This window comes from Mus pahari, chromosome 2, assembly GCF_900095145.1.
Source record: "Mus pahari chromosome 2, PAHARI_EIJ_v1.1, whole genome shotgun sequence".
NCBI classification, from domain to species: domain Eukaryota; kingdom Metazoa; phylum Chordata; class Mammalia; order Rodentia; family Muridae; genus Mus; species Mus pahari.
Window position 1 is genome coordinate 136898285 of NC_034591.1, and position 27140 is coordinate 136925424.

The 27140-nt window shown below is 50.5% G+C and overlaps 1 protein-coding gene across 4 annotated transcripts; it reads left to right on the forward strand.

The window, feature by feature from the left end:
• The first annotated feature begins 42 nt into the window (after positions 1-42).
• Positions 43-22371, forward strand: Slc6a12 (solute carrier family 6 member 12). Of its 4 annotated transcripts, none has more exons than XM_021190423.2 (15): positions 43-98; positions 4292-4521; positions 8733-8867; positions 10194-10334; positions 11096-11183; positions 12083-12215; positions 13715-13849; positions 15181-15284; positions 15604-15728; positions 17144-17256; positions 17663-17800; positions 18561-18663; positions 19956-20056; positions 20402-20572; positions 21831-22371. In XM_021190423.2, exons 2-15 carry the CDS (start codon positions 4308-4310, stop codon positions 21972-21974), a joined length of 1845 nt encoding a protein of 614 aa, XP_021046082.1. In that variant the 5' UTR covers positions 43-98; positions 4292-4307; the 3' UTR covers positions 21975-22371. The 4 variants fall into 4 exon arrangements, with proteins under 4 accessions (XP_021046082.1, XP_029390850.1, XP_029390849.1 ...); XM_029534990.1 differs by lacking the exon at positions 43-98 and adding an exon at positions 588-614 and having other exon boundaries at positions 21831-22365; XM_029534989.1 differs by lacking the exon at positions 43-98 and adding an exon at positions 627-663 and having other exon boundaries at positions 21831-22365.
• Positions 22372-27140: the final 4769 nt, after the last annotated feature.

The following is a 27140-nucleotide window of genomic DNA, read 5'->3' on the forward strand; positions in this document are numbered from 1 at the left end:
GGCAGGAATACTGAAGGTGAGAATTCCTCTTCCAGGTCTGGAGACGATTACTCATTACTCATTTGGGAGCAGGAGTTGTAGCTGGGCTGAGAGACCAGGTGAGTGGGAAGAGCGTGTGCAGAGCGCGCAGTCTGGTTATCATAGCCTCTGTACCCCAGAGTCTGGAGAGCCGAGGCCCAGAGCAGAGGCAAGACCTGGCAGAACTGTGTGTCTGGGCAGGAAACAGGGAACTGCTGTCCCCTGAGGCCACAGGGAGTCTGATGCCACCCCCACTAGCCACATAATGAAATTGCTCAGGGACAAGCCCCAGTAGTAAGGAGAGTCCACAGATGGGGAACTGGCCCCGAGGAGGCGGGCCGTCTGCCTGCCAGGGGAGGGCGGTCAGTTTTCAGAGGTAGGAAGGGTGAGTGGATGGATCTGGAACTAACGGTCACAGGTTGGGGGCGCCTGCCTCCTAGTCAGCTAGGGCTAGAGCAGAAAGTGGGGCACCAGCTTGGTTGGGGCTGGATCTGAGGAGAGGGAACTGGAGAAGATGTGGGCTGCCACTGTAGAGGGCAGCTGCCTACCAGGTGTGAAGGGCTACGAGCAGCCAGGCTTTGGGGCCATGCACACAGGTATGTGTGTGCAGAGGAACGTGACGGAATGGCACCGGTGTGTTCAGGGGTGGGTGCAGGTATGTGGGTACGGGCTGAAGTGGGGCTGGGTCTCTCCCGTGCTGGGAAGGGAGCGGTGGTGCCTGGGTTGAACCCTACCGGGTATGTGGGGCGGGGGAGGGTTTCTGGAGGTGACTCTTAGAACCAGAGTGGGCTTCCATCTAATCTGCCCAGCTCCCGAGGAGAGAGTTAAGACTGTACTTGCTGGTCCTTTGAAGACAGAACCTAGGACTGGCTCAAGGGCACCCAAGTATGGTGAAGTCCCTCCCCTTCCCCTTGCCCAGCCTGGCAAAGCAGGTGAACAGCCTGCAGAGGAGATCTGTGGCTGTGGAGGTAACAGAGCTTGCGAAGGGGAACAAGTTGTCCTTGCTGTCACAGAATCATTCCTAGCCAACAGACTAGAGGTGGAGGGGCACCCCCGGGGCGGAGGATGTGTTTTTAAATTTGTTTGTTTGTTTGTTTGTGTGGAGCTGGGCTGGGCTGGAACTTTACTATCCTGCCTCAGTTCTGAGATCTGGAGTTCTAAGGCATAGACTAGCCACTATACTGACCCATAAGAAGAAAAGAGGAAAGAGGGGCCCTGTGCAGCGTGTTTGTCCGCTAACGTTCTCCCGGGCATTTCTTCCCCGAGTGTAACACAGCTGTCCAGCGCTGTGGCTTCAGCCTTCTCTCCTCCCTGGTCACTGTGGCTCTGAGCCACCTCTCCTTTTGCCTGCCTTTGCTTTTATTCTGTGGTCCCAGTCTTCCTCTCGAAAATGTTTTAAAGAATTTTTATTTGTTTGTTTTTATGTGTATGAATGTTTTGCCTGTGTGTGTGTCTGTGCACTACATGGCTGGCGACAGAGGGAGCTGGAAGAGGAATCCCCTGGGATTGAAGTTATAGGCAGTTATGAATCACCATGTGGGTGCTGAGAGTGGAACCTGGATCCTCTATAAGAGCAACCAGTGCTCTTAACGGCTGATCCATCTCCCCAGGCCCAATCTTTTATTTATAGAAAATTATATTTATATTTATTCTTATTTTCATTATATATTTATATATTTTATATAATATTTATTATATCAATATTATCAATAATATTTATATATGTTAATATATTTATATAAATAGAAATATAATTGTATAAATATATTTATTATATTTATTTATTGAAAATTATAAAATGGCCCATGGCCATTCACTATCTCAGGTCCTGTTCTTCCATTTCTTCCTTGGTAAACCTCAGTCTCAGGCCTGGACAGGGTTCTGGGTTGCTTCCCTGACCCCTCCCCTCCCATCTTTCCCATCATGCATCCCTCATCTACTCCTTTCCTCACCAGGTCATCCCCTCTTGTTCTGTTCATCTTGCAATGGCTGCCAGTGGTGGGGAGAGTGGAAGGTTTGTCTTCTGCAGGTTCCCTTGGGTTTCCTCGTGGGTGGGGCTTGCTGAGCCTGCTATCCCATGGCTTAGCAAGCAGAGGCAACCTGTATGGTCTTTTTCAGATCTCTTCACCTTTATCCTGCCCTTCTGCAGATACCCAATGGAGAAAGGGTTATCCTCTCTAGGAGATTTAAAGCTCAGTGAGGAGGTGTCATTTGCCTAAGTCACAAAGCAAGAGCCCTTCCTACTAGCTGGTCTTTGGGTGAATTGGTTCAGCCTTTCAAGATCCACTGAACTGAGCACTGAGCATCCACTGTGGGTCAGGTGTTGTTCGCCATCCTTGAGCCTCACTTCCTCCTCTATAGCTAGGTCTAACACAGTACTTGGTACTTGGGAGACTGTTAGGATGGGCTTTGATAGCGGATATTAAAAAACCGTGTGTCTTTAGTCCCGTGATGACTCAAAAGTTGACCTTTCCTTGTTGTAATTAGCAAGTCTGAGTGAACTTGACTTCCTGTCTGGTGCTTTTGCAAGGGTGTTTCCAGCTCATTCATTAGGTCTTTATTTGTTTGTCGTTTATCATTTGGACGGGATTCAGGGGTCACTCTGCAGGGTGCCAACAGTTTCTGTCTGGGTTCCGGCTCACTGACTGCTCTCCTGACTCTTGCTCTGCAGGCTGGAGCCTTCCTCCTTGCCTCGTTTTTCCCCCTTGTGTCTGCTGGAGCCTGGAGTTTGCACCAGCTTATGCCTCTCCTTATGCTTTTCCTGCCCAGAGCTGGCAGTGAGAAACTGAAAACATCCCAATACCAGAACCTCACCCTGCCGTGCTTTTTCATTCCTGGGATAGCCTGCACCCTCCAAATCACCTTCAAAAATTTTCCACAACTGTAGCTGGTTCCTGCCCACGCCTTTCTAACGGACCCGGACTTGGGCTGTTGCCTGGGTTAAAAGGACCAACAAATAAACATAGAGTCTTCCTTCATAAAAAGACTCCCTTGTGTCCTGGAGGAGTATAGGGTACATGCTAGGCCTGGTCATTTGATTCCCTGAGTGTCCCTGGAGGTGAGGGCCAATGGACAGAGCTTCCCTGAAGGTCTAGGCACCTCCTTCTTGGCATTTCCCTGGGAGGAAAGCCTGAAGTAGCATCAAGATGACCAGCTGTACGGAGGCAGGGAGGAGAAAGCTAGCGTGGGTTCCAGGTACAATTGACTTCCTAGCAAGTGACAGACAAAAGGGACAGAAAACAGAAGGGACAGTGGCCCACGGAAGGTTGGGGAGGGCTGGACATTTTAGAGGGTAGGGGGAAGGGAATGGCAACAGCCACAGTGGGCAGCCCCTGGCAGGCTGTTCTTGTAAGAGATGGGCACTTGGCATCTTGAGGTCATCTTGAAATGACCACCATCCAAGTGACCCCTCCTGGCCCCAGGATCTACTATGTTTCTTGGGACAGACAGACATAGAAATGGCCTCCCTTGAAAGCCTACAGCTGGAGCTGATGCCAATCTTGTCCTCAGCTGGCCTTACTTAGAGGCCCCACCTTCTCTCTCCCTCCCAATCAGAGACCACACTGAGCCAGCTCCCATGTTTACCAGGCCTCCATCGATCACAATTGCTCAGGAAAGGTCCGGGAGCCACCTCGGCCACACCTGCCCTTTAACCCAGCAGCTCTGGCAGCCTCTGAGCCCTTCTGGTCTGGAGGCCAGAGGCCAGGTTGCTGTTATTCACAGCGTACTGAAGATCTAGACAGAAGGACCAGCCGGAGTGGTGTCCGGCTGTAAAGATCAAAAGGGAGCTGAGCTACAATGGGGTTTTAATCACAGCTCTACCCTTGGGTGTTGCTGGGCAAGTCTCTGACCCCTGAAAACCGGCTCTGTCTGTTGCTTTGTCTGCCGATCTGCTTCCGGTGGGCTCAGCCTCATAACTCTGAGAGCAGAGTGTCACTTTAGATAGAAATGTCATCAAGAGCTTGGGAAGAAAGGTAATATGCCAACAGGAAGGACTGGGCGGAGATAAGTCAGGGTGAAGGGAGATGGGCGTGCAGGGTGTGTGAGTGTGTGTGTGTGTGTGTGTGTGTGTGTGAGTATTGCGTGAGTGTGTGTCTCTGTGTGTATGTGTGTGTGAGCATTGTGTGAGTGTGTCTGTGTGTGTCTGTGTGTTTGTGAATGAGTGTATGTCTGTGTGAGTGTGAGTGTGTGTGTGTGTGTGTGTGTGTGTGTGTGTAACAGTCTTCTTCCTTCACCAGGTTTCTGCCTCTCACAGTCCTGCCTTACCTTACAGGGCCTCCCTATCCAGTATGGACAGGAAGGTTGCGGTCCATGAAGATGGCTATCCTGTGGTCTCTTGGGTCCCTGAGGAGGGAGAGATGATGGACCAGAAAGGCAAGGACCAGGTGGAGGATCGAGGCCAATGGACCAACAAGATGGAGTTTGTGCTGTCAGTGGCTGGGGAGATCATTGGCTTAGGCAACGTCTGGAGGTTTCCCTATCTCTGCTACAAGAATGGAGGTGGTGAGTTCATGTTCAGGTGGTGTGGTGGGAAGCCCTGTACATACCAGCTGGGCTACCCCTTCCCTGGAAGTGTGGTCAAATGGAAGGGGGCGCAGCCGTGAATCTGGAAGGCTCCTGTTGGGTCCCACCTCCATCTCTAGTCTCCAGCATCCCTCCTTCTGAACTGGGGGTGATGTAATATCCAGGACGAGGTGAGATTTAAGTGAGACAGTGATCAGAAGCACGAAGCCTGGGTTTTTAGCTTCTGCGTCACTCCCCATGGATGATAACAGCTAGCGGGGTTCATTCATTGATTCATTCATTCAGCTCTCATGGCTGCAGGCCTCTCATGAGCCAAGTCTCTGTTCTACATGCAAGCCAGGACTTGGTCTGTGTGCTGCACCCTGATGAAGGCTGCAGGTGACAGGCGTGTAGCATGTCATGGTGATGAGTTGAGTGACAGAGAGGAAAGGGAGAGGGTCTCCAGGGCAGCATCTCTGTAGGCAGACATGAAGTGTGTGGGAGAGGGATGGATCCCCTGGGACCAGTGGGATTCATTCTTGGGTCTGGTAGGTGGTTTTTCTTGCACAAGTGGCTGTTCCAGAAAGAGGAAACACACTTAGAGATAATCAGTGTTTAGAAAAGTCTTCTAAACCCTATTTATATTTAACCTGATAAAAAGCTAGCAGGTATGTGCAACCCTCTGACACGGGTCTGGCATTGACAGAAGCAACCTCTTGTGGATCAAAAATATTCTTTTAGAAAAGTTGCCTCTGTGTTAAGGGTAATACAGCCTTTCTAGATCGCTCCCTTGACAGGATGGTCTAACATCTTAACGTGAGCTGGGAGTTGTGGCTGGGTCCTGTATCTAGGACTGTTCTTTTTTATATATATGAGCGGCTTGAACGCTGTGGGTTTTGGCATCAAAATGATTCTAGAAGTGTTCTCCCAGGGCTACCAGGGGTTGACTATAGCTGGGCAGGTGAGCTTTCGCAGCAACCTGTTTCTTTCCTCTTTAACATGAGGGAGTAAATGAGGTCTGGGGTCCCATCTTGGAGTCACTGGTTTTTTTTTGGGGGGGGGAGGTTCTAGAAAAATAATAATAAGGACTAGTGGTTAGTTCTTTCCTTATCAAGCTGGGAACAGATTTATATGAGAACATGATGTCAAAGATGAACCCAAATGTCACTGTTTTGCTTTAGGCTAGAATTGTTCTAACTCCTTGTGATAATATGACTCACCTCCCTCTGACCACTGGCCAGACTTGATGGAAGTTCATCCTTCCTTAAAATATGTAGACAGATTCCTTGATGACTGGTTAATAAACACAGCTCTGCAGAGAGAATGGCCTTTCGAAAGAGCAGAAAAAATAATAATGAATTCATATGAGGTCATCTCTGGGTGCGAGAGAGTGGAGTAACTTAACTTAAGCGTCCTTGAGAAATGCCTCATCCCAGACTGAGCCTTCAGTAAGTCCTACTGGTGACCCTGAGGTTCAGGGAAGAGCCGGTGACCAGCCCATTGGCTAAAGGTAGATTGGAGCAGAGGAAAGGAGCGTCTAAAATGACCTCAAGCTGAATCCCCAGTGGCTAAGGTCCCCATGGACACTGTTGGACTGCTTGTGTACATAGCTGGATGTACACCACGAGGCTGTGGCCAGGCTACCATTAGGTCAGCCCATGAGAATCGAGGACATTTGCAGTGCTGATGTTTCAGAAGCTCAGCAGAGCTCCGTGTGCCAAGGATCTCCTATATAATACTCAGAACCAGCCTCCACCCAGTCCCAGAGGCCCAAGGAAAGCCTGTCTCTGGGTCTCTAGGACTCTGCATCTTTTGTGGGATGAAAACCCACATTTAGGGCACAGGAAAGATACTCCTACCGCTGGTGGGAAGGGCCTGTGAGCCATGTGCCCCGTGAGGGGCCCTCCATGAAACTGTGGAATCAGTGTACAAGGGGCATTAGTCTTTATTTATTTACAGTTTTTCTTTTAAATTTATTTGTATTTTACATGAATGACTGTTTTGTCTGCCCATATGTATATGCACCACCTATGTGCCTGGGACACATGGAGGTCAGGAGAAGGTGTTGGATCCCTGGAAATGAACTTATGGATGGTCGTGACCCGCCACATGCGTGCTGAGAACTGAACCCAGGTCCTCTTCGAGAGCAATGCGTCTTTTAACAGCTGAGCCATCTCTCTCCAGCCTCAGTAGCTAGCCTTTAAAAGGGAGTTATGATGCATGCTGAGGCATGAGTGAACGTGAAGATATGACCAATGAGACAAATATGGCAGGATAAACGTTCCACTCACGCATTACATGTGAGGTGTCCAGAGAAGGCAGTCCATAGAGACAGAAAGCAGCATGTCATCCACAGGGGCGGAAGAGGGAGAACTCATGTTTAATGCATACAGAGTTTCAGTTTAGGATGATGATAAAGCTTTGGAGGTGGAGACACAGCACCGGGAACAGTTTACTGCTGTGGGAGTGTCCACTTATGAAAAATGTATATACTTACGTTGTGTATACTTTAACATGCACATATATACCAAGAAAAGTGGATTTCCTCAGCAATTATGCCTAACGAAATTTGTACGGAGGAGCAAAATTGGAAAAGTATGTTAGGATATGAGCGTTTTTTCTACTGTAACAAAAAACTAAACACAAAACTCAAAGTCCAGTGTTAAAATATTAAGAAAAAGCCATCCCCCACACTAGAACATTCTACAGGTGCTGAAATGGTGTTACGTATTTATCGACATGAAGAGGTTTGTGATATGAATTTGAAAACAGTGGTTGAATAACATATTGTAGTTTTTTTTTTTGTGAAGAAGAAATGTGTGTGTTTACAAGAAATCCAGAGAGAGGGCCTGTATCCCACCCAGTACGTGGGTCACTGAGGCAGGAGCATCACAAGGGCCAGATGGACGGCCCAGTGAGACCTTATCTAACAAAACAGAACCAAGTGGATTCTGAAAGAGGCGCCAGGGTACAGTTCCATGGCAGAGCACTTACCTGCTGTGCACGTGAAGCCCTGGGCTGTCATCCTAGTGTCAAACCACAAAAGATGGCGTCTCAGTCAGGGTTTGTGTTGCTGCACAAAACATCATGACCAAGAAGCAAGTTAGGGACGGACGGATTTATTCAGCATATACAGAGCTGTTCTTTACCAAAGGAAGTCAGGACTGGAACTCACACAGAGCAGGCACTTGGAGGCAGGAGCTGATGTAGAGACTTGGAGGGATGTTCCTTACTGGCTTGCTTCCCCTGGCTTGCTCAGCCTGCTTTCTTATAGAACCCAGGGATGGTACCACCCACAACCAAGGGCCCTCTCCCTCTTGATCACTAATTGAGCTTACAGCTGGATAACTTACAGCTGGATCTCATGGAGGCATTGCCTCCAGGGAGGCTCCTTTCTCTGTGATAACTCCAGCTTGTGTCAAGTTGACACACAAAACCAGCCAGTACAGATGGGGATAGATGGAGGGAGCCAGGCAGGCAGGGAAGCTTCTGAAAGGATACTCAGTACTCTGTGCTTTCTTCCCCTTTGTGTTCCCTGGTTTCCTCCTCAGTGGGAGCGACGACTTCGGAGTCACTGTGACGTAGCCATAAGTAACGGTCAGGAGTGAAGCCTCAGGGTCAGGATACCTGGATTGGTGTTTGTTTCCTCATCTGTACCCTTGTTCTTGTGTTTTCAACCTGGCCTCAGTTTCTTTATCTGTAAAGGGGAGTGAGAACAGTATCCCCTCTCCCTGGGAGGGACCTCTGGGTCGAGATAGTACCTCAGCAGCTCTGCAGGTTCCTGTAGGGTTTGCTTCAGGGCAGGCAGACCAGACAGCCCCAGGGATTGGGGAAAACCCTCTGAAAATGATTGGTGAGAAAAGAATGCTCGAAAGCCAGTTCTGTTTGTTTCTAACACGTAGCCATCTTGATAGTCTAATAAGCAAATTATGCAGAACACATGTTCTTCTTTCAAGACTAATACATGATTTGGTTTGTAAAGTGCAGTAAATAGTTCGGTTTAATCGAGCTCCCATCTCCAGAGTCATTTCTTTTCCTCCAAAGACTATGCCTGACTTATTGGGGGGGAGGGGGCATGTCAGGATCTTCTGCTAGGCACCCCTGACAGCATGTGCAAGGCAGAGGGACACACTGACGGTAGAGATGCTGGAGTGGGGTTCAAAGTCAGGAAGCAGCAGGTGGCTCAGTCTCTGCCTTTCTTTCCTTCTCAGGCGCTTTCTTCATCCCCTACTTCATCTTCTTCTTCAGCTGTGGCATCCCAGTGTTCTTCCTGGAGGTGGCACTGGGCCAGTATAGCAGCCAGGGGAGTGTGACTGCTTGGAGGAAGATCTGTCCCCTCCTCCAAGGTGAGTGGCGTCCTCCCCGTTTCTGCCCTTGGACCTACTGTCCTGCCCACCTCCACTCATGGCTAGTGCTCTTGCTTTCCTGTCCGAGGCTCAGTGTCCATGCAGACTCCCTTGCCGAGCTCTCCTGTCCTGTGCTATGTGAAATCAGCTCCCCCGAGGCTAAAATTTAGATGCCCAGGGAGAAGGACGTGTCAAGAGAAACAGAATAGAATTATAGGTACCAAATTAGATATGGCTGCTGGAAGGTGCGGGCAGGAACCTGAACCTTAACTTTCATCTGGCCCAAGGAAAGTCATGTCTCTGACTCTATGTCGTGACCCACACAGGCTTCAAAAACCTCACAGGCACAGGAATGCTGCTGACGGTGACGGCCAGCATCTGTAGAGCCTGGCTGTGTCAGTGTTCATGTGTGCACTTTGCGTGCATTGCATCACCCAGGCCTCTGTCACTCCCTTGACCTCATTTCACAAATAAAGCAGGGCCATTCAGTGAGAGTTTAAACCAGGGTCTCCTGAGCTCTTTTCTTCTTGCGTCTATTAGGAACAACTTAGTCTTCCCTGTAGATCTGTGGAGTGGATACGAGCCCCCGGGGTATCTTTTACCAGCTTCCCTTAGTGCCTTAGCCAGTTCCGGGCCTGCAATAGAAGGCTCAAGAGCTTCCTTGGCTCTGAGACATCCCTTGCACCTCAGATGCAGTCCCTAAAGGACCATCAGGGACCAGGCTGCCTGGGTTATTTGTCTGGAAAGGAACCAAACTGAGTGTACTTGATGAGAACTGGGTATGCTGACTACCTGACCAAAGACTGGGGAAGGGCAAGGCTGGTTGCAAACTACACCTCTTGGGGCCTTAGTCGGCTTCTTGTAGTATCAGGGAGACGTCTAATGGGGCTACAGCCCAGCAGAGCACTGTAGTTAAGGTCACTGTGAGAATGTCGACATTGTGTCTCTACCGAGGAGACCGAGTTCTTGCCACAGCCCCAGTGGCTTCCGATGCTCTTGCCAGGTGTGCCTTGTTCCTTCTTGCTTTGCCACTTTTCAGTTTGCAAGCGATGTATGATGGCGACAGAAGAATAGAGAGAATGCAGGCAGGAGAGCTAGAGCTAGAGATGGGGGGTGGGGGCGATGCAGAGATAGACCCAGAGGGGGAGGGGGGGAAATGTTAGTACTGCAATGGGAGCATGTGTGAGATGGTGAACATATCCCACTTTCCCCGAGATGATATGAACGTTGGTGTGGGGGTACATGTGACTGGCAGACCCTCCGTGAAATTCTTTGCTTATGCGGATCTCTTTGACTGCCCCCCACCCTGCCCCTCTGCTCCCATAGGTATTGGTATGGCCTCTGTGGTCATCGAGTCTTATTTGAACATCTACTACATCATCATCCTCGCCTGGGCTCTCTTCTACCTGTTCAGTTCCTTCACCTGGGAACTTCCCTGGACAACCTGCACCAATTCGTGGAACACAGGTATCTGTGTGTCAGCCCCGCACCTGGGCCTGGCTCAGCAGGGTAGTCCGTGGTGGCTGGTGACAGAGTGCTGCACAGACCTTACCTTAGAGCTGAACTAGTATAGGCTGTGCTCTCATGACATTCTCCTGGCTGGCCCTTCTGTGTGGCTACGGAGCAGCCGCTGTCAGAAGCGATGGGGCTGTTACACAACTACAACATGCCTCCATTTAGCAAATGTTCCTGGGTACCTGTCACGTGTCAAACACTGTCAAAAGTGGGCAAGGGCAGATAGGCCCCCACACTGTCTGACTTGGCTGGGGTAGAAGTAGATGAATCAAAGATGGGTGGAGAAAAACAGTACAGTAACTACAGAGTAATGAGAGAAGAATGAGTCCATTTTGAGAACAGTATGGGGGAAGTTCAGTGCAGGGTCTAGGTTCTGTGTCTGTAGGATGAAAAACCAGCATGGCACAGTGGGCAGGCCAGAGGCAAGATATTGACGGGAGCTGTCCATGTGGGCGGCACCTGTCTGCCATCCATCCGGTTCTGGAGGACTTCGGCATATTCATAGGCATGGTCAGACTCACCAGGAACAAGTTCAGGGGACACAGGCTATACAGGGAGGAGGAGTAGGTCACACCAGTATCCTGGCCCCTGAGGAATCTCTTGTGCCTAGAACTGGTGGGAAGGTCTAGATGATAGGTCAGAGGGTAAGTGGAAAGGCATCTTTCCTCATCTGGTCCCTAACGGATACACATTCCCAACCCTGTCCCCTACAGAGCATTGTGTGGACTTTCTGAATCACTCATCGGCCAGAGCAGTGAGCGCCTCTGAGAACTTCACCTCACCCGTCATGGAATTCTGGGAGTAGGTCCTGAGCCTGGTTGCCATATGCCAGGGACCCTAAGAGCGGGGAGCCGGGATGTCTGGATTGCGCAAACTTGAACACTGGTGGTGCATGCTTAAGACTCTGTATCCTTCTTACTGCCACCTCTGTCCACTGGACAGATATCACTTAGGGATAAGGGAAACTTCACGTTCAGCCTTGATTACTGACCTACCTAAGCCTTCACATATCTGCTTGCACTTTCCCATCTGCATCCTCTCACTCTCATGGCTGTCCTCCTGTGCTGTCCCCGTACTCCAGCTGCGCCCACACATCCCGGACCTCTGTCCTCAGAGTTATAGAAAATAGCTTTATTATTTTCTGGTCGCTGGCTGTTCCCTGGTACCCAGTTGGTAGCTTGACACTGACTAGTGTTTGCACCACACAGACATGCTCATCATTCACTCTCCTGCATGGCAATGCACACCACACCCCCACAGGCCATGTCTACTACCCGCTTCCCTTGTGGTCTACCTGTGTCCTCACACTGATTCACTCTGCACATTCAGTACTCTCCTGTCTACCCACGCCCTCTCCCCTGCCTGTTCTGCGTTATCTGAGCTCTCTCCTAGGCAAACACATCTCCACCCTCATCTTTAGATGGTAGCACACTTCCATTTCCTCCCTCTGGTCCTGTGTCATGCATTTGTCTATCCAGCCCCCCTCTGTGGGATTACAGTGGTTTGGTCTTCTAACAGCTAGGGGCACTCAGACCACAGGTGGGAATGTGGCATGACCATGGAGAGGCTGGGGAGGGCAGGGACGGGACAGCCCTGGAGAGTGTCATCTGTTGGGTCATCTCTGAATCAGGGGACTTGGTGACAGGCAGATTGTCCCCTTTGGGCTTTCAACTGGTTACTTATTTTTCCCAATCCCTTAGGAGACGGGTTTTGGGTATTACATCGGGCATCCACGACCTGGGGTCCCTGCGTTGGGAGCTGGCCTTGTGCCTCCTTCTCGCTTGGATTATCTGCTACTTCTGCATCTGGAAGGGGGTCAAGTCTACAGGCAAGGTAAGGGATCCTGGCTCCTTGTGAATTCTTACATTCAGAGTCCCCAGGGACACTTGAAATTGGCCTCTCATGAGAGCAGAAAGAGCATTCTGGGAGAGATATATTTATGTAAGAGCAGGCAAGTTGCAGGAACATGGGGATTTGGCTCAAAACAAGGGAAGACCTCCCCATCTTCCAACAGATTTCAAAAGTCCTGCTTAAGTTATATTTAGAGCAAAATAAAGTATACGAGTCCCACTTAGGGAACTCATTGGTTTCCAAGCCATTAGCAATACGGGGTCTGGGTGTCTCCTACTCTCTTTTGCATGTGTGCATCTGTGTGTCTGTCTCCATTGTGTACGACAGGGTCACATATTCTTATGACATGCCTGTTGTATTTAAATGAGACACGAAGAAGAGTTCCCTTACAAATTAGCAAACAGAACCATCTTTGGGGGTAAGTGCCAATCAGTGAAGGGGTTTAAGCCAAGATGGGCATCAGTGGGCCTGCTCTGTAGTGAGATTTCAGACCCAGGCTTCATTTCCAGTCTAGAGGACCGACATCTACTTCTCAAAGACGAGATTAGCAGGCACTGAGTGTTCTGATTGAGCACCTCAAGCGAGGCCAGGTTGATTTCAGCGTGGGATTTGAAGGAGTGCAGTCACGGGGGAGAGTGCGGATTATGACTTGGTGGCAGAAACTTGAAGATGCTGGTCATTACATGATGGTGACCAGGAGGCAGAAGAGTTTGGGTGGGAAGCAGAACTGGGTTGAAACAATCACCATCCTTTTCCAGAAGCCCCACAACTTCCCAGCACAGCACCACTACTAGGAACTAAGTGTTCCTAGGGACACTGTCTGCCAGGGACATTTCACAACTCCTTCATCCCTCGGTTATGGCTTAAAGAGGCAACAACAGTAAAGATAAGGATGATGTCAGTTGGTGGTGGTACCCAGAGGGACACAGCCTGGTCAGGGAGGCATGGGATCCCGTTTCAGTCTCCAGGATGCTCCCAGGTCACTGCTACTGCCCCACTCAGTCTGGAAAAGTACAGTCTGGATGGCCCACAGATTGCCAGCAAACCTGGCCATCTTCCTGGAGAGGCACTCACTCTCAGGGGCTTTGGGGAGGGCACCCAGGGTGGTGGATGGAAGGGACCAGGTTCTGGACTTAACGTCCTCGTTGAACCGTTGTGGGCTGAGAGCTTCTTCCTCTGTCTTCCCCTACTTACACGCTCCCGCTCCCTTCCTCCCCTCCCTGCTGATGTGTATCACACTCTGCTGGGGAGTAAGACCCGCTGGAATGTGTAAAGGGAAGTGTGGAAAGTTTCATCCGCTCGCCATCAGCTGACTGTATGAAGTCAGAGGACCGAGGTCCCCTGATGGTTGTGGTGTGCTCTGTTCTGCCCGGGGACTGGCAGAGGCAGGGCAGGGTGGCCATTGGAGACTCCCTGGCTCAAAGCCTGGCTGCCTCTGTGTACCCTACGTCAGAAGTGATTTTTGCCTGCTTGCCTTCCAGGTTGTTTACTTCACAGCCACTTTTCCCTACCTGATGTTGATTATTCTCCTGATCCGGGGTGTCACCCTTCCTGGAGCCTACCAGGGCATCCTCTTCTACCTGAAGCCAGACTTGCTCCGCCTCAAGGACCCCCAGGTGGGCACCACAAGGGGATTGTTAATGGACACGTGTCCTCCCCTGGACTATACTGAATTTTCAAAGTCTTCTATTGCTTTTCCTTTGCTTTAAGAGAAATAGATGTTAGCTGGAGAAGAACTGGGGAAGAAATGTTTGAAACATGAATGGAGGTACCTTGAAATCCCACCACTGCCATTAGCATATTAGTCTCACCACTCCCCAGGTGGTGTGCATATACTAACACAACTAGAGAAACAGACCCGTTTGATGTAAATTATATTATGCACTTTTCCATGCTATTAAATGAATGCATCTTTAAATGTCATCTCAGTGCCTGTATAATATTCCCGCCAAACCTAATTTATTCAACAAAATACCCCAAGGGCCTCTTAATAGCTATGTACTGCCTGGTGCTGGGCTAGCACAGTGGAGAAAATGAACCATCTCTCTGCCCCGGTGAACCCTGAGGGCCAGCCATGGACACTGAGGTGATGTGTATCAGTATATGGTGGTGATTGTCATGACACCACGCCCAGACTCTCAGGTCTCTCTTTAGAAATGGTGCAGTCTTTGTGCCTGATCAAAGAAAGCTCTTCCTACCACACACACTAAATCATCTCTAGATTGCTTATAATGTCACCAGCCTGGGACTTAGGGGAGCTCCAGGGAGCTACACTGGGTTTTTACAAGTGCCTATTACCATGCCTGGCTTTCTAACCTGCTTATAGGGATTGAGTTTAGCTCCTCAGGCCACTACTAATACCCCGCCCCAGTTAGAATGTCTTTTACTCTTCTGTAACTTTGTAGACTCAACAGTAGCACTTTATACTTTGTCTTATTGTTCGCCAGGGGTGGGGCTGGGCTTGTCCTCACGAATGTATTAGCTATTTGCACTACCTCCTCTAAGGCTTGCTTGAGCACTTTTTGTTTGTTTGTTTGTTTTTTGTTTTTTATCCTTCCACCAAGAAGCCTCAGTGGATTTCTTTATATTTTTCGGAGGCAGCCTGTGTTCCAAGTCACAGTTCATAAAGTGACATAGGCACACTGGCTGAACGAGTGCCAGGGACTCTTCACTTCACCTGGGTCTGTAGATGCCACCTGCGAATGACACAGCCCACAGGCACTTGCTGCTTCCTGAGTACCCACAGAGCCAAACCAGAAACAGGCCCCACCTGTGGGACGGTGGCTTCAGAGAAAGGGGACAAGTTATTGGGCAGGGCGGTAGGATGTAGGCAAGATGTTGTGCTGAACATTTAAGAGATGGGCTGTGCTGTAGGGAGGAGCTGCATTCTGCTAGGCACAGCTCAAGGCCCTGGTGGCCTCTACCCACTTTCTTGGGCCTCATATAGGTGTGGATGGATGCGGGCACCCAGATCTTCTTCTCCTTTGCCATCTGCCAGGGGTGCCTCACGGCCCTGGGCAGCTACAACAAGTACCACAACAACTGCTACAGGTGAGATCTGATGGTGTGGCGGGGGAGGCAACCCTGCCTCCTTGGGAGCTGAGCAGGGCTCATGTGGACACCTTTCCAAAACTCAGCTTCTTTCCCCTGCTTTGCTGGTCCCCTCTTGCCCTGACATCTGGTGTTTGTTTGTGTTGCCTGTGACACATCACACTCCCTGCTCCCCCATCTTTCTTCCGTGTCTTTCTGTTTCTCGTCCCCTTCTTCCTCCTTTACCGTCTGTCTGTCTTTTGATCTCTCCTTCTTGGGTTGCCTTTTTGCTTCTCCTTTCGCTCTTCTCCCCCATCTCTGACCTCACTTATCCCCACAGGGACTCCATTGCCCTCTGCTTCCTAAACAGTGCCACCAGCTTCGTGGCTGGGTTTGTTGTCTTCTCCATCCTGGGCTTCATGTCTCAGGAGCAGGGTGTGCCCATTTCTGAAGTGGCTGAGTCAGGTAAGGGACACTCTCCACATGACGGTTGAGGGTTGAGACTTCCTCCAGGGAAGGAGGGTCGGAGAACAGACCCCTCCTGAAGAGAGGGAAGATTCCAAACCACAGCTAGGGACCTTTTTTAGCTCGGGGTTGGGGGCATTGTGTGGCAGAGCAAATGGGAGAGAAGAGAGGAAAGGAGAAGAGAAGTAAGCAGAAGAAGGGAGAGAATCAGATTAGAGAGAAAGTGTGTGTGTGTGTGTGCACGCGCACACACACGCGCGCGTGCACGCGCATGTGCACATGCACAAGTGTCCCAAAGAAGAGCATAGAGTTGAACTTGTTTCCTTCAAACAGCTCCACCCATAAACCTACTCACAGAGGCTTACAGATCCACTAGATGCATACATAGGCTCACACATAAGTGCTCACAAACATACACTCATGTGGACACTCAAAAGTGCTCAACACCCACACAGATGTTCACAGATACACAGAGATACACATAGAAGATCATGGAAGTTCACCCTCAAATGTTCACCAGTACACACAGATGCTCATAAAAGCACATGGATGTATTTAGTCATTTATGAAGAATCCTATGTATAAATTCATACACAGAGAGAGAGAGACACTCAGACATTCATAAAAGAAAATAGAAGCACACAAAAATCACAGAAATCCACATTCACAGGTGTTCACAGATGCACACAGATCCTCATATAATCTCAGGACAGATGCTGACATGCACAGAATCTCATAGACCCTTCAGATGGTCACAGACACAGACACAGACACAGACACAGACACAGACACAGACACAGACACAGACACAGACACAGACACAGACACAGACACAGACACACACACAGACACAGACACAGAGACAGACACAGAGACAGAGACAGAGACAGACACAGACACACAGACACACAGACACACAGACACAGACACAGACACAGACACAGACACAGACACAGAGACACTTGTAGACAGATGCTCACAGCTGCAAACCTTCACAGAAGATCTCAAATGCTCGTGGACAATCACAGACACACATAGATGCACACTCATAGATGCCCACACATAGGAACTCACAGACACACATAGATGCACATGCATAGATGTACACACATAGGAACTCACAGGCACACAGTGCACACACATAGGAGCTCACAGACACACATAGATGCACATGCATAGATGTACACACATAGGAACTCACAGACACACATAGATGCACACACATAAGAGCTCACAGACACACATAGATGCTAACAGCACACAGACCCTCACAAACAATCATGGCATTTACAGGCATGTCAAGATGCACACAGATGTCCCCACACACTCCTGGGTGCACATGGGGCTAAGGAGAAGGCTCCTCTCCAGGTAGTGAGTGGTCTGGAGCCCACCCAGCTGCGTTGTGTGCCCGGCAGGTCCTGGACTGGCCTTCATTGCCTTCCCCAAAGCCGTCACCATGATGCCTTTGTCCCAGCTGTGGTCCTGCCTCTTCTTCATCATGCTCCTGTTTCTGGGGCTGGACAGCCAGGTACAGCATCCTTCTTGGCGCACCTTTCTTCACGTACCTTCTCCCTGACCGTGGGTCAGAGTCCTTGCTGTGGTTCAAATCTTTAGCCTGGGGTTCTGATGGCTGCTCCCAGGCCTCCCCCAGAGGCTCTGCTGCGAAAGGCCTCCCACAGTGCTCAGATGCTCACCCCAGCCTCACGGTCCAGCCCCACTCTTCCCAGCTCCGGGGTGCAGAATCTTCCCTCTTTCAACCGTCCCTACCGGGATTCCTTGATACAAAGTTGTAGCTGAGGGCAGGGCTGGCTTACCACTGCCTCTGTCCCCCGACATCAGTAGAGGCACATAGGGTGATGCCGTGTAGGGGCAGTGCAGGGCCAGCCCCAGGCCCTGGCTGTACAGCCGACTCTCTCCACTCTCTTGACCCATAGTTCGTCTGTATGGAGTGCCTGGTGACCGCTTCCATGGACATGTTCCCTCAGCAGCTCCGAAAGAGTGGCCGGCGGGAGCTGCTGATCCTCGCTGTCTCCGTTGTGTGCTACTTAGTGGGGCTCCTTTTGGTCACCGAGGTGAGAGGACAGCGTGGGGCTGCTGATTCTTAGAGCCATCTCTCCTTCTGCCCAAGGGCTTACACCCTCTGTGCCCCTGTCATGGTGAGGTTTAATGTCCCACTCACTGAGATCTAAGTCTCTCTCTCTCTCTCTCTCTCTCTCTCTCTCTCTCTCTCTCTCTCTCTCTCTCTCTCACACACACACACACACACACACACACACAACACATACACTGAATGGGGTTAGGTGTGTCTGGAGTGTCCGGAGCTATTTTTGGCTTCTATGAAATGCATGAATCTACCTGTAACATCACTGGGCACATTCCTTTCTGTGTCCCCATCCCCTTTTCTTCAGGTGACTTGGCCCCTGGGCAGATTTTCCTCTGTGAGAGCAAGGAAGGCTGTTTCTGCTCCTGGTACCTTTCCCCAGTCAGCCAATCAGGCTTTCTCTTGAGTTTGACAGGTGTCAGGCTAAGACCCTTCCCCAGGCTTACAATATTGGAGAGGAATGCCACAACACCAAAGGAATGGAGCGAGGGGTACCAGTTCCACCAAGAGGGGATACTGGGCAACTACCATAAGTCCATACCCCCAGTACCTTTTGGGTATTAGAAATTATGGTCCTGAGGCTGATGGTAGTTCCTGATGGCAGAACCAGGCTGAACAGACTCCTGGTAACTGTAAAATCTCTCTTCTGAGCAGGGCAGGGCAGGGCAATACACCTTGCTATTAAAGCAGGTGCTAGCCCCACCCAAGCTCAGCCCCCTCCTCCTCCGCAGGGTGGGATGTATATCTTCCAGCTCTTTGACTACTACGCCTCCAGCGGCATATGCCTACTCTTCCTCTCCTTGTTTGAGGTGATCTGCATCGGCTGGGTGTACGGTGAGTGGAGCAGGTGGCTATGGAGCAAGATGCCCCTGGGCTGATGGGGGCAGACTCTGTCCAGGATGGGTCTCTTGGTCAGGATGGCCTGATTCCCTTTTCTAGGACTATCCGACGTACCTGGAGGCTCAATGTCTCTCTTAGTCTTAAGTCAAGGACAAAACAGGCATCTTCCATCAGTGAAATTCCAGTCAGAGGGGACCTTTAGGGACATTTGGCCTGACATTTCCCCCACACCCCATACCCATCCTCAGATTCCTTCACTGCATTTCCAACAGCCAAGCCACTTGTACTGGCTTTGTTGAATACTGAAGGCTCCATGGGCAGTCCTCATGCCTTCAAAAACAGTTTCCCTGCTGTTATCGTTACACATGGCTTTCTTGCAGGGAGGTGAATTCTGTCCGAGCCTGGATTTCTAGGGATGGCCTAGGCCCCTCAACACTGAGACCACTAAGCTGCAATTCCAGTGCCACAATGCCTAAGCCATTGTCATGCTTAGCATCACAACCCTGGTGTTCCTATGGTGTCCTTTCCTGCTCCTGGAGCTGGCTTCTCTTCTCTCCCTAAGCAGGAGAGATCTGTCTGACTCTCCTGGAACTCTTGTTCTCAAAGGCTCGAATGTACTCAATCAAGGAGGCAGACATTCCTCCTTGCATATTGGTCTCGGAGTTTGGGGCCTTTAGAAGGCAAAGCTGTGGTCCTTTGAGGGTTGGCCTTCAAGTGTCAGTGGTCATTGGGAAGGCAGTGAGCCTAGGTTGGAGGAATTCCCCAGTCGTGGCCACCAGTGAATGGTTCTTCACATCCAAGGAGACTGGCTCTGCCTGAAAGAGGGCCAGTATGAACGTCGACATAAGCAAAGCCAGTCAGTGCCTTCACTAGGCATAACCCAACCTGGCAATGCTCCGTGTGAGGAATTCACAGCCCTGGCATCAGGAGCACTGCCTGCTCTCTATTCCTGGTACTTTTCTGGCTTTTCTCCCCTCCGCAGTACGGGTCAGTAAAGACTTGCTGGGACTGGCTCTTTAGGCCCGTGTACTCCTGTGTGTATAGGACAGACGCTATTCACCCTTAGAAAGGGCAGCAGAGGTTGTTTCAGCAGCCTGTGGGTGGTAGCTTTTGCCAGCACGGCTGCTGCTCCTCTGTGGCTGGGAGGCCGGGCTGCACTCATCCACTGTGTGGTGTGTGGTACCCTTTCTATCACAGCTGGGTCTGGGGGAGGAGTGGGAGTCTCTCCCAAGGCCAAGAAGCCTTCCCCTCTGGTTCTCACCTTTTCTCTCCCTCTGCTGGCTCAGGGGCGGACCGTTTCTATGACAACGTGGAGGACATGATTGGCTATCGGCCATGGCCCTTGGTGAAGATCTCCTGGCTCTTCCTGACTCCTGGCCTTTGCCTAGTATGCACCTACATACTGCCCCGACTCCCTCTTGCCTGTAAATGAGGGCCCTTTCTAGCTTAAGCAGAGGGGCTGGTCCCTCACTTGCCTTCATCGGCATTCTGCTTCGGCCCTCCCTCGCAGCCCTACTTACTCCTCACAGGCCTCTTCCTGTCTTGAGCTCCTTGAGCCCATGCTTGCTATCTGCCTCAGTCCCTGTGACTGATGGCTCAACTGACCCATCCTGCCTCAGATGCCCTTCAGATGTCCTTCAGTGTGGTTGGGTGTTCCTCTGTCCTTAGCTGTCGGTGTTGCCAGGGGAGGGACTCCATGGCTCCTGTCTCACCCCGCCCCTCTCCCTTTTAGGCCACTTTCTTCTTCTCCTTGAGCAAGTACACACCTCTCAAATACAACAATGTCTACATGTATCCTTCTTGGGGATACTCCATTGGATGGTTCTTGGCTTTCTCCTCCATGGCCTGTGTCCCACTCTTTATCGTCATCACCTTCCTGAAGACCCAGGGCTCCTTCAAGAAGGTAGGTGGCCATGGAGGTGGAGGGGACCCAGTGAAAGAGGGCCTCGAGGGAGCCTTGGGACAGGATCACATCAGCTCTCTAGATAGGAAATCCCTGGGGTCATTTGGAGATCTTTAAGGCCTTTAAAGATCAGCCTCTGGAATCCTAGGTTCATAGACTCTGATAGCAGGCTTACTTCAAGGGCAAACCACTTAATGGTTAAGGGAAAACAAGGACCAAATGGGAGCCAGATGCAGGAGGTTAAAGAGCACACACATATTCTGGCTTGGGAAAACTGCCAAGTGCACCCTGGCTCCTGGCTTCTTGTGCCCAACTGGGGCACAGCAGATGGCTCCCATGTAGCTTGAGGCATGACTTCCTGGAAGAAGCCATTGCCAATGACCTATAAAGACATTAATTTTGTCTGTCAAGGTCAGATTGTCCAATAGTAACAGAGAGCCAATCTACAGTGGTTCAAGCAAATGGGCTTCTTGAATTCTCATGTAGCAGGAAGGTCAGAGATGAGAGCTGCCAGCATTTGGTTTGGCTGCAGAAAGACCACTGAGGTCCTATCTTTCTGTGTCCTCATACCTACATCCTGAGCATGTCATGTCCTTGTTGTCATGTGGTCATTGTGAAGTTGTCAAGATTCCCAGTGCCCACCACCACAGCTACATTCAAGGCCAAAAGGGGTGGTGGGATTGACACCCCCTCCCAAATAATGATGTAGTAGCACCTCTTCCCACTACAGATAACTGGGAAAACACTTAAAGGGGCATACGACAATATGAATTAGAAGGGTGGTAAGGAGAATCGCAACACTTCTTTATACTTTGCCCTGTGCCATGAACAGTCTCATAAAGTGTCTCATTACCTCCATTTTACAGATGAGGAGAGTAAGGGGACAGAGGGCTGGAAGAGTTAGGCAAGTCGCCTGAGATCACCTAGGTTGTTCTAGTCAGAACTGGAGTTCAGTTCATACTCTTAATTACCTCTCGTTGTTCATTCTTATCTCACCAACCCCGAGTTTGGCCCTAAGTGCCTGACTTTGTTTCTGGGGACATGCCCACACAGAGCATCCTCCTGCCCACTCCAGTGCCACACCCACACAGAGCATCCCCCTGCCCACTCCAGTGCCACACCCACACAGAGCATACCCCTGCCCACCCTAGTGACACACCCACACAGAGTATCCCCTGCCCACCCCAGTGACACACCCACACAGAGCATCCCCTGCCTACCCCAGTGCTTACTCATTCTCTGCCTTTCTTGCCCTTAGCGCCTTCGAAGACTCATCACGCCAGACCCCAGTCTGCCCCAGCCAGGGCGGCGCCCACCACAGGATGGCTCCTCTGCTCAAAACTGTTCACCCTCTCCAGCCAAGCAAGAACTCATTGCCTGGGAGAAGGAGACTCATTTGTAGGAAGTGCCAGAGGCAGGTGACTCCAGAGCCAAGAACCTGGTCAAGGCTAGCTCCTCCCAGGTGTAACCTCTGCTCCACCCTGCTGAGACCTCTCAGGTCTCTGGACACCGCTGCCAGTCTACTGGGAGCTGCTCTTCTGTTCAGCTGGAACAGCTTGTCACCTCTCAGTCCTTTCCAAGTGAGCTCTAGGAAGCTGCGTTTGCCAAGTGTTTTGAACTCAAAAATCCTGACTTTTTGGATTAAAAAACTAAGAACCAGACAGGCAAAGTGATATTTTCAAGGTCACACAGTCCGTCAGAGCCCTAGACCTTCCTTGAACTTGCTGCTCTCTGCAGAGGCATGTGAGCCTCCAGCCTTGCCTCTGCAGCAGTTAACATGCCTCCATGGATCACCTGCTACGACATGCGTGTCTCTTCCTTGTCTCACTCCACTTCAGCTGTTTTGTGGGTGGGAGGTCACCTCATGCAGGCGCTCAGGACTGGGGACAAACCTTGTTAAGCTCCCTTCTAGCTTCGATCAGACTTTGAGCTCTCTGAGTTCTTTTCCTGGGTGTTAGGTCTGGAGACAGGAGATTTCCTCTTCTCCGTCTCTGTCTCTGTCTCCGTCTCCGTCTCCGTCTCCGTCTCCGTCTCCGTCTCCGTCTCCGTCTCCGTCTCCGTCTCCGACTCCGACTCCGTCTCCGTCTCCGTCTCCGTCTCCGTCTCCGTCTCCTTCTCCTTCTCCTTCTCCTTCTCCTTCTCCTTCTCNNTCTCCGTCTCCGTCTCCGTCTCCGTCTCCGTCTCCGTCTCCGTCTCCTTCTCCTTCTCCTTCTCCTTCTCCTTCTCCTTCTCCTTCTCCTTCTCCTTCTCCTTCTCCTTCTCCTTCTCTTTCTCCTTCTTCTTCTCCTTCTCCTCTTCTTCTTTCTCCCTCTTGCCCCTCCCCCTCCCTCTTTCTGTCACTCCCCTCCCCCTCTCTTTCTCTCTCCTCCCTCCTTCTCTCTCTCTCTCCCTCTCCCCCTCCTCTTCCCCTCCCCCCTCTCACACATGCACAAACACACACACATACACGCACGCTCTTCCCTCTTTTTCTTACCCTCTCTTTTTGTCTGGTCCTTCCCAACCATTCCTTCCCACTTGCTAACATACAACACATAGCCTCTGGCTTCTGAGCTTTCCAGGAAAGCGGGCTGCAGGTGAGTTCATTGTGGGCCTTCAGAAGAGAAGCGAGGTGAGGGAGTAGGGTTCTGAAGACACTGTCCTGGGCACAGAGCCCTACTCCCAAGAGAGAATGTATAGATAAACATCACCCAGAGCCAATATCCAGTGGTTAGAGCAATAATCCATGTCCTGTCCTGTGTGGGTTCCATTCAGATAGCCTCTGAGTTTTCCCACCTTCTCTTCTTGAGAAGGTGCATCTGTGGACTCCCAGTACTTCAGTTACCTTGGCTCCTGGAAACCCTTCCTGTCTCCTTCTAGACTGTTATGTGCACCTTGCTAATCCTCATTGGATCAGCTAGTGAGGAAAATAAGAGGCCTAAGAGCAGAATTCTTAGAAACCCTGCCATTGCAGTTGGGTGCTATGATGAGTCTAGGCTCCTGCTTTGGGGCTGGCATGGAGCCCTTTTCTGCCCCCTGGTGGCAGAGGAAAGCAGAACTCCTCTTTAAAATTTTTTATTTGTTTGTTTATTTATTTATTTATTTATTTATTTATTTATTTCTGGTAAAGCCTAGAGAGCACCCTTAGAAATCAGGTTGGGCACCTCATTGGCACTCTTATCTGTTGCCTGGACCATGGAAGGTAAAGTCTGTGTGGATGCTGGCTCATCTGTCCTCTTCCGATCTATGTCTAGGCTTCTCCTTTGTCTTCCTTTTCTTGGGTGCCTCCAGGGCTCTCTGACTCACTGGCTGTGGGCCTCACTTCGAGGGACCGACAGCCTCTGCCTCTGTCTCTGCCACTCTCTCTGCTCTAACTATCCAGCTCCCTGGTGACCGGATCCACATTGCTTCTTTGTTGATTTAGCTGCTCACTGGCCGATTGGATCTGACAGGGATGAAAGGCTTGTTAACCACCCATGGAGAGAGGTCAGGAAGGACACATGAGCCCGGGGAAACAAATAGGATCCACAAAGCAGGTCTGGCAGGTCATGTCAGGCTGAGATGGGCTGCCGCCCCAGGGCCGGCATTCTGGTTCCACCTCCTGTGATAACTGGGCTGGGTCTCCCATCTGGTCTGAGGCGTCTGTCTGTAGGTCACATAGGTAAGCATAGGATGGCCACAGACAGATCGGATACCAAAGCCAGAGCCAGGTCTGTCTGCAAGAGCAGTGTCCAGTCCCAATCCTGTGACCAGAATCTGCCAGGACTGAGGTAGACGCTTTCTGAGGCTTGCTCTGTCCACTGCAACCCCAGCAGCATGAGGACAAGACTCCATAACCACTCCTCATGACTGGGGCAGACCTGTCCATCCTGACAGGATGTTCGTCCATGGGAGTAAATAAAGGGGCCTCATGCTCTCAGGTCAGGCTCTACCGGAGAGGTAGCATTTGTTCGGCTGTGGAGAGAAGGGTCTCGGGGGACACAGTCAGCACAGCCTGGGAGCAGCCAGCCACCAAGAGGTCTGAGTTCTCTGCCTTATTGTGTCCTCAATTTGATTCTTTGGGGTTTTCCACACAGACAAATGAGCTGTCTGGAACTAGTCACCATGTTTCCCCAATCAAGACTCCTACTTTCTTTCTCTTGTCTTCCGATCGCTGGGTGCCTAGAAGTGGTGGCAAGACAGGCTCCTGCCTCCTTCCCAGTTTTGACAAAAATCTGAACGTTTTGCTACTGAGTGAGACCGTCGGTGCAGATGTTTGATGGATAGTACTTACTAAGTGGTGGCGTTTCGTTGGCTCCGATGTTGTCTTATTTGAAAGTAATAATTGTAAGTGTTGAGCTGGGTGTGGGGGTGTAGCAATGAGGATACGGGGACAGGAGGATTGTGAGTTCAAGGCCAGAGGGGCTCAAAGATCAAACACTAAAAGAAAACAGGAAGAGAAGAGGCGACTTTAACTTGCTCTTTTACTGCATCTGTTAGATGATCATTTACTCTGTTGATGTGCTGAAATATATGAATATATTTTCCTAATAGTAAGCCATCTTTCTATTCTTGGGACAAACTCAGCTTGGTCGCAGAATGCTGGGTTTTGGCCACTCAATGCCATGTTCAGATGGTTAATACTCTGTGCATAATTTTTTTAGGTAGGCTCATAAGGCTCTGTACTTCCCTTTCTAAATTGTCCTTATAGGCCATGAGGGGCTTTTTGTTCTTAAGGTTGGGTTGGGCTTATAAATGGGGAAGCTGGGATGAGTTTTGTCTTTTCTTAAGGGGTTTGTGAGAGATTAGCATTCTCTGTTCCCTGAGTATACATAGAATGTAGTCACCCACCTGACCCAGTGTCAGGAAGAGGTCTGGGGCCTATCTATGTACACCGACTTTTAAAAAATGCACTGTCATTGTCACCTGTCTCAAAATGCCTTTTCCACCCTCTTTCTTTAGGGTTAAAAAAAAAAAAAACTCTGGCAAGTTTTATAAAAGAAAAAGATGTCTCCTACTTAACTTTATCCAGTGTGTGCCAGCATAGTTCAGAAGCCCCCAGAACAATGGCAGCCAGTGTGTGTGTGCTATCATGGTTTTCTGCATGCTGTGCCCAATGCGATATTATGGCCACTGTGCTGATGGGCAATACCTTTGATCAATCACTGTTGTAGCTTTCCTCAAAGCTGGGCAGTTGGTGAGCATGAGCCATTTGTCCTTTGCTCGCTCTGATCCCCTTCAGAGTCTGGTTATAGCCCAGCATGTACTTTCCACTGCTCATGAGTTGGAGCTCTAGAGTTGAGCATCTCTGCAGAGGTAGATCGTTTTCTTTGTGGCTGCCACCTTTCTGCCTTAGGTGTAGAATGACCCCCAACCAAGATGGCTGCGGTGTGAGAAAACCTTTTTGGTTTTCTGAGAAAGGGTCCTACTATGTAGCCCAGGCTGTCGTTGAGCTCACAAATCTCAGGCTCCAGCCTTCTAAGAGGTTCTGGGATTGAAGGCGTGTACTGCCATACCTGGCTTTATTTGGTCTTACGTTGTGGTAAGACATGTTGCTAGTTGTGAGCTTACAGTTTCTCTGTAGCATTTGTTTGCAGCTCTAACCTCTGTACTCCCTCACTGGCTCAGCCGTAATGCACCCTAGAAGTCTGTCAGCTTCATGGGCCATCAAATGAACACTCAGACCCACTACTCTTCCCAGGAAGCTTGAGACACTGAGGTTGGGGGTGGGGGAGATTGTGGGGATGAGGGGATGGGTGCAGGTGAGGGAGCCAGGTCTCTAGCCTTCCCTGCATCTAGTCATGGTTTTCCTAGAGTCTAGCTTGAGTCTGAGGTCATTCAATCCTGAGGTTGTGAGAGCAAGGAGCCCTGAGTTGCAAGGGGCTAGCTGGTTCTCTAGGGAGCAAAGCCCACAGACCTGTTGGAGGGGGTGGGGATGGGGGTGGGGGTGGGGTAGGGTTCAGAAGGGCGTCCGTCCTCCCTGCTTATGTCCAGTGCCTGATTTCTCTGGCCTAATCCAGGATGGAGTTTTCCTGCTGGGAACAGTTCTGAATTTGCCCCTTTCCCCATCCCAGATCATTTAGCCTCCTTGCTCCAAGAGGCCTAGCTCTGGATCTGGTTGCCTACCTAGGAAGAAAAGGGAACAGTAAAGAAAACCATCTTGCTTTGGTTCTTAGGCCCTGTGCTGGGGCCTCAGTCCTCCCAGAGGAGAGAGAGCTCTCCACCGTCCAAAGGGTCTGCTTGGAGGGCTGTGGAGTGGACCTTGCTTCAGAGAGTCATGTGTGTATACCCTGAGATGGGCTGATCTCACAGTGTCCCCACACTCATCCATAGTTGGAACCACTGTGGTCATAAGAGCCTGTGGGTCAGAGAAGGGAGTTGGCGGGAGGTGAATGAAGGGACCCAATGGACAAGACTCTTGACAGGCTGTCAGAATGTACGTTTGCCCGGAGAGAAGGGCTGTGGACATCCGAGGGTCGGAGCACTGGGGAGACAGAGAAAGCTTCTTTCAGGAGGGCTCTCTGTTGTCAGGTGTCAGACTCACAGAGATGTTATCCTGCTCTGGCTGGGTCTCACCCCATGAGTGTCTACCTTCTAGCTCCACAGGGGAAGT

What these genes read in the sequence shown, in the direction of transcription:
- Slc6a12 (XM_021190422.2), top strand. Translation starts at nt 3,967, where the DNA reads ATGTCATCAAGAGCTTGGGAAGAAAG. An exon ending in TTCTGAAGTGGCTGAGTCAG is followed by an intron (nt 15,729 to 17,143) that starts GTAAGGGACACT and finishes TGTGCCCGGCAG; the next exon opens with GTCCTGGACTGGCCTTCATT. An exon ending in CTGCATCGGCTGGGTGTACG is followed by an intron (nt 18,664 to 19,955) that starts GTGAGTGGAGCA and finishes CTGCTGGCTCAG; the next exon opens with GGGCGGACCGTTTCTATGAC.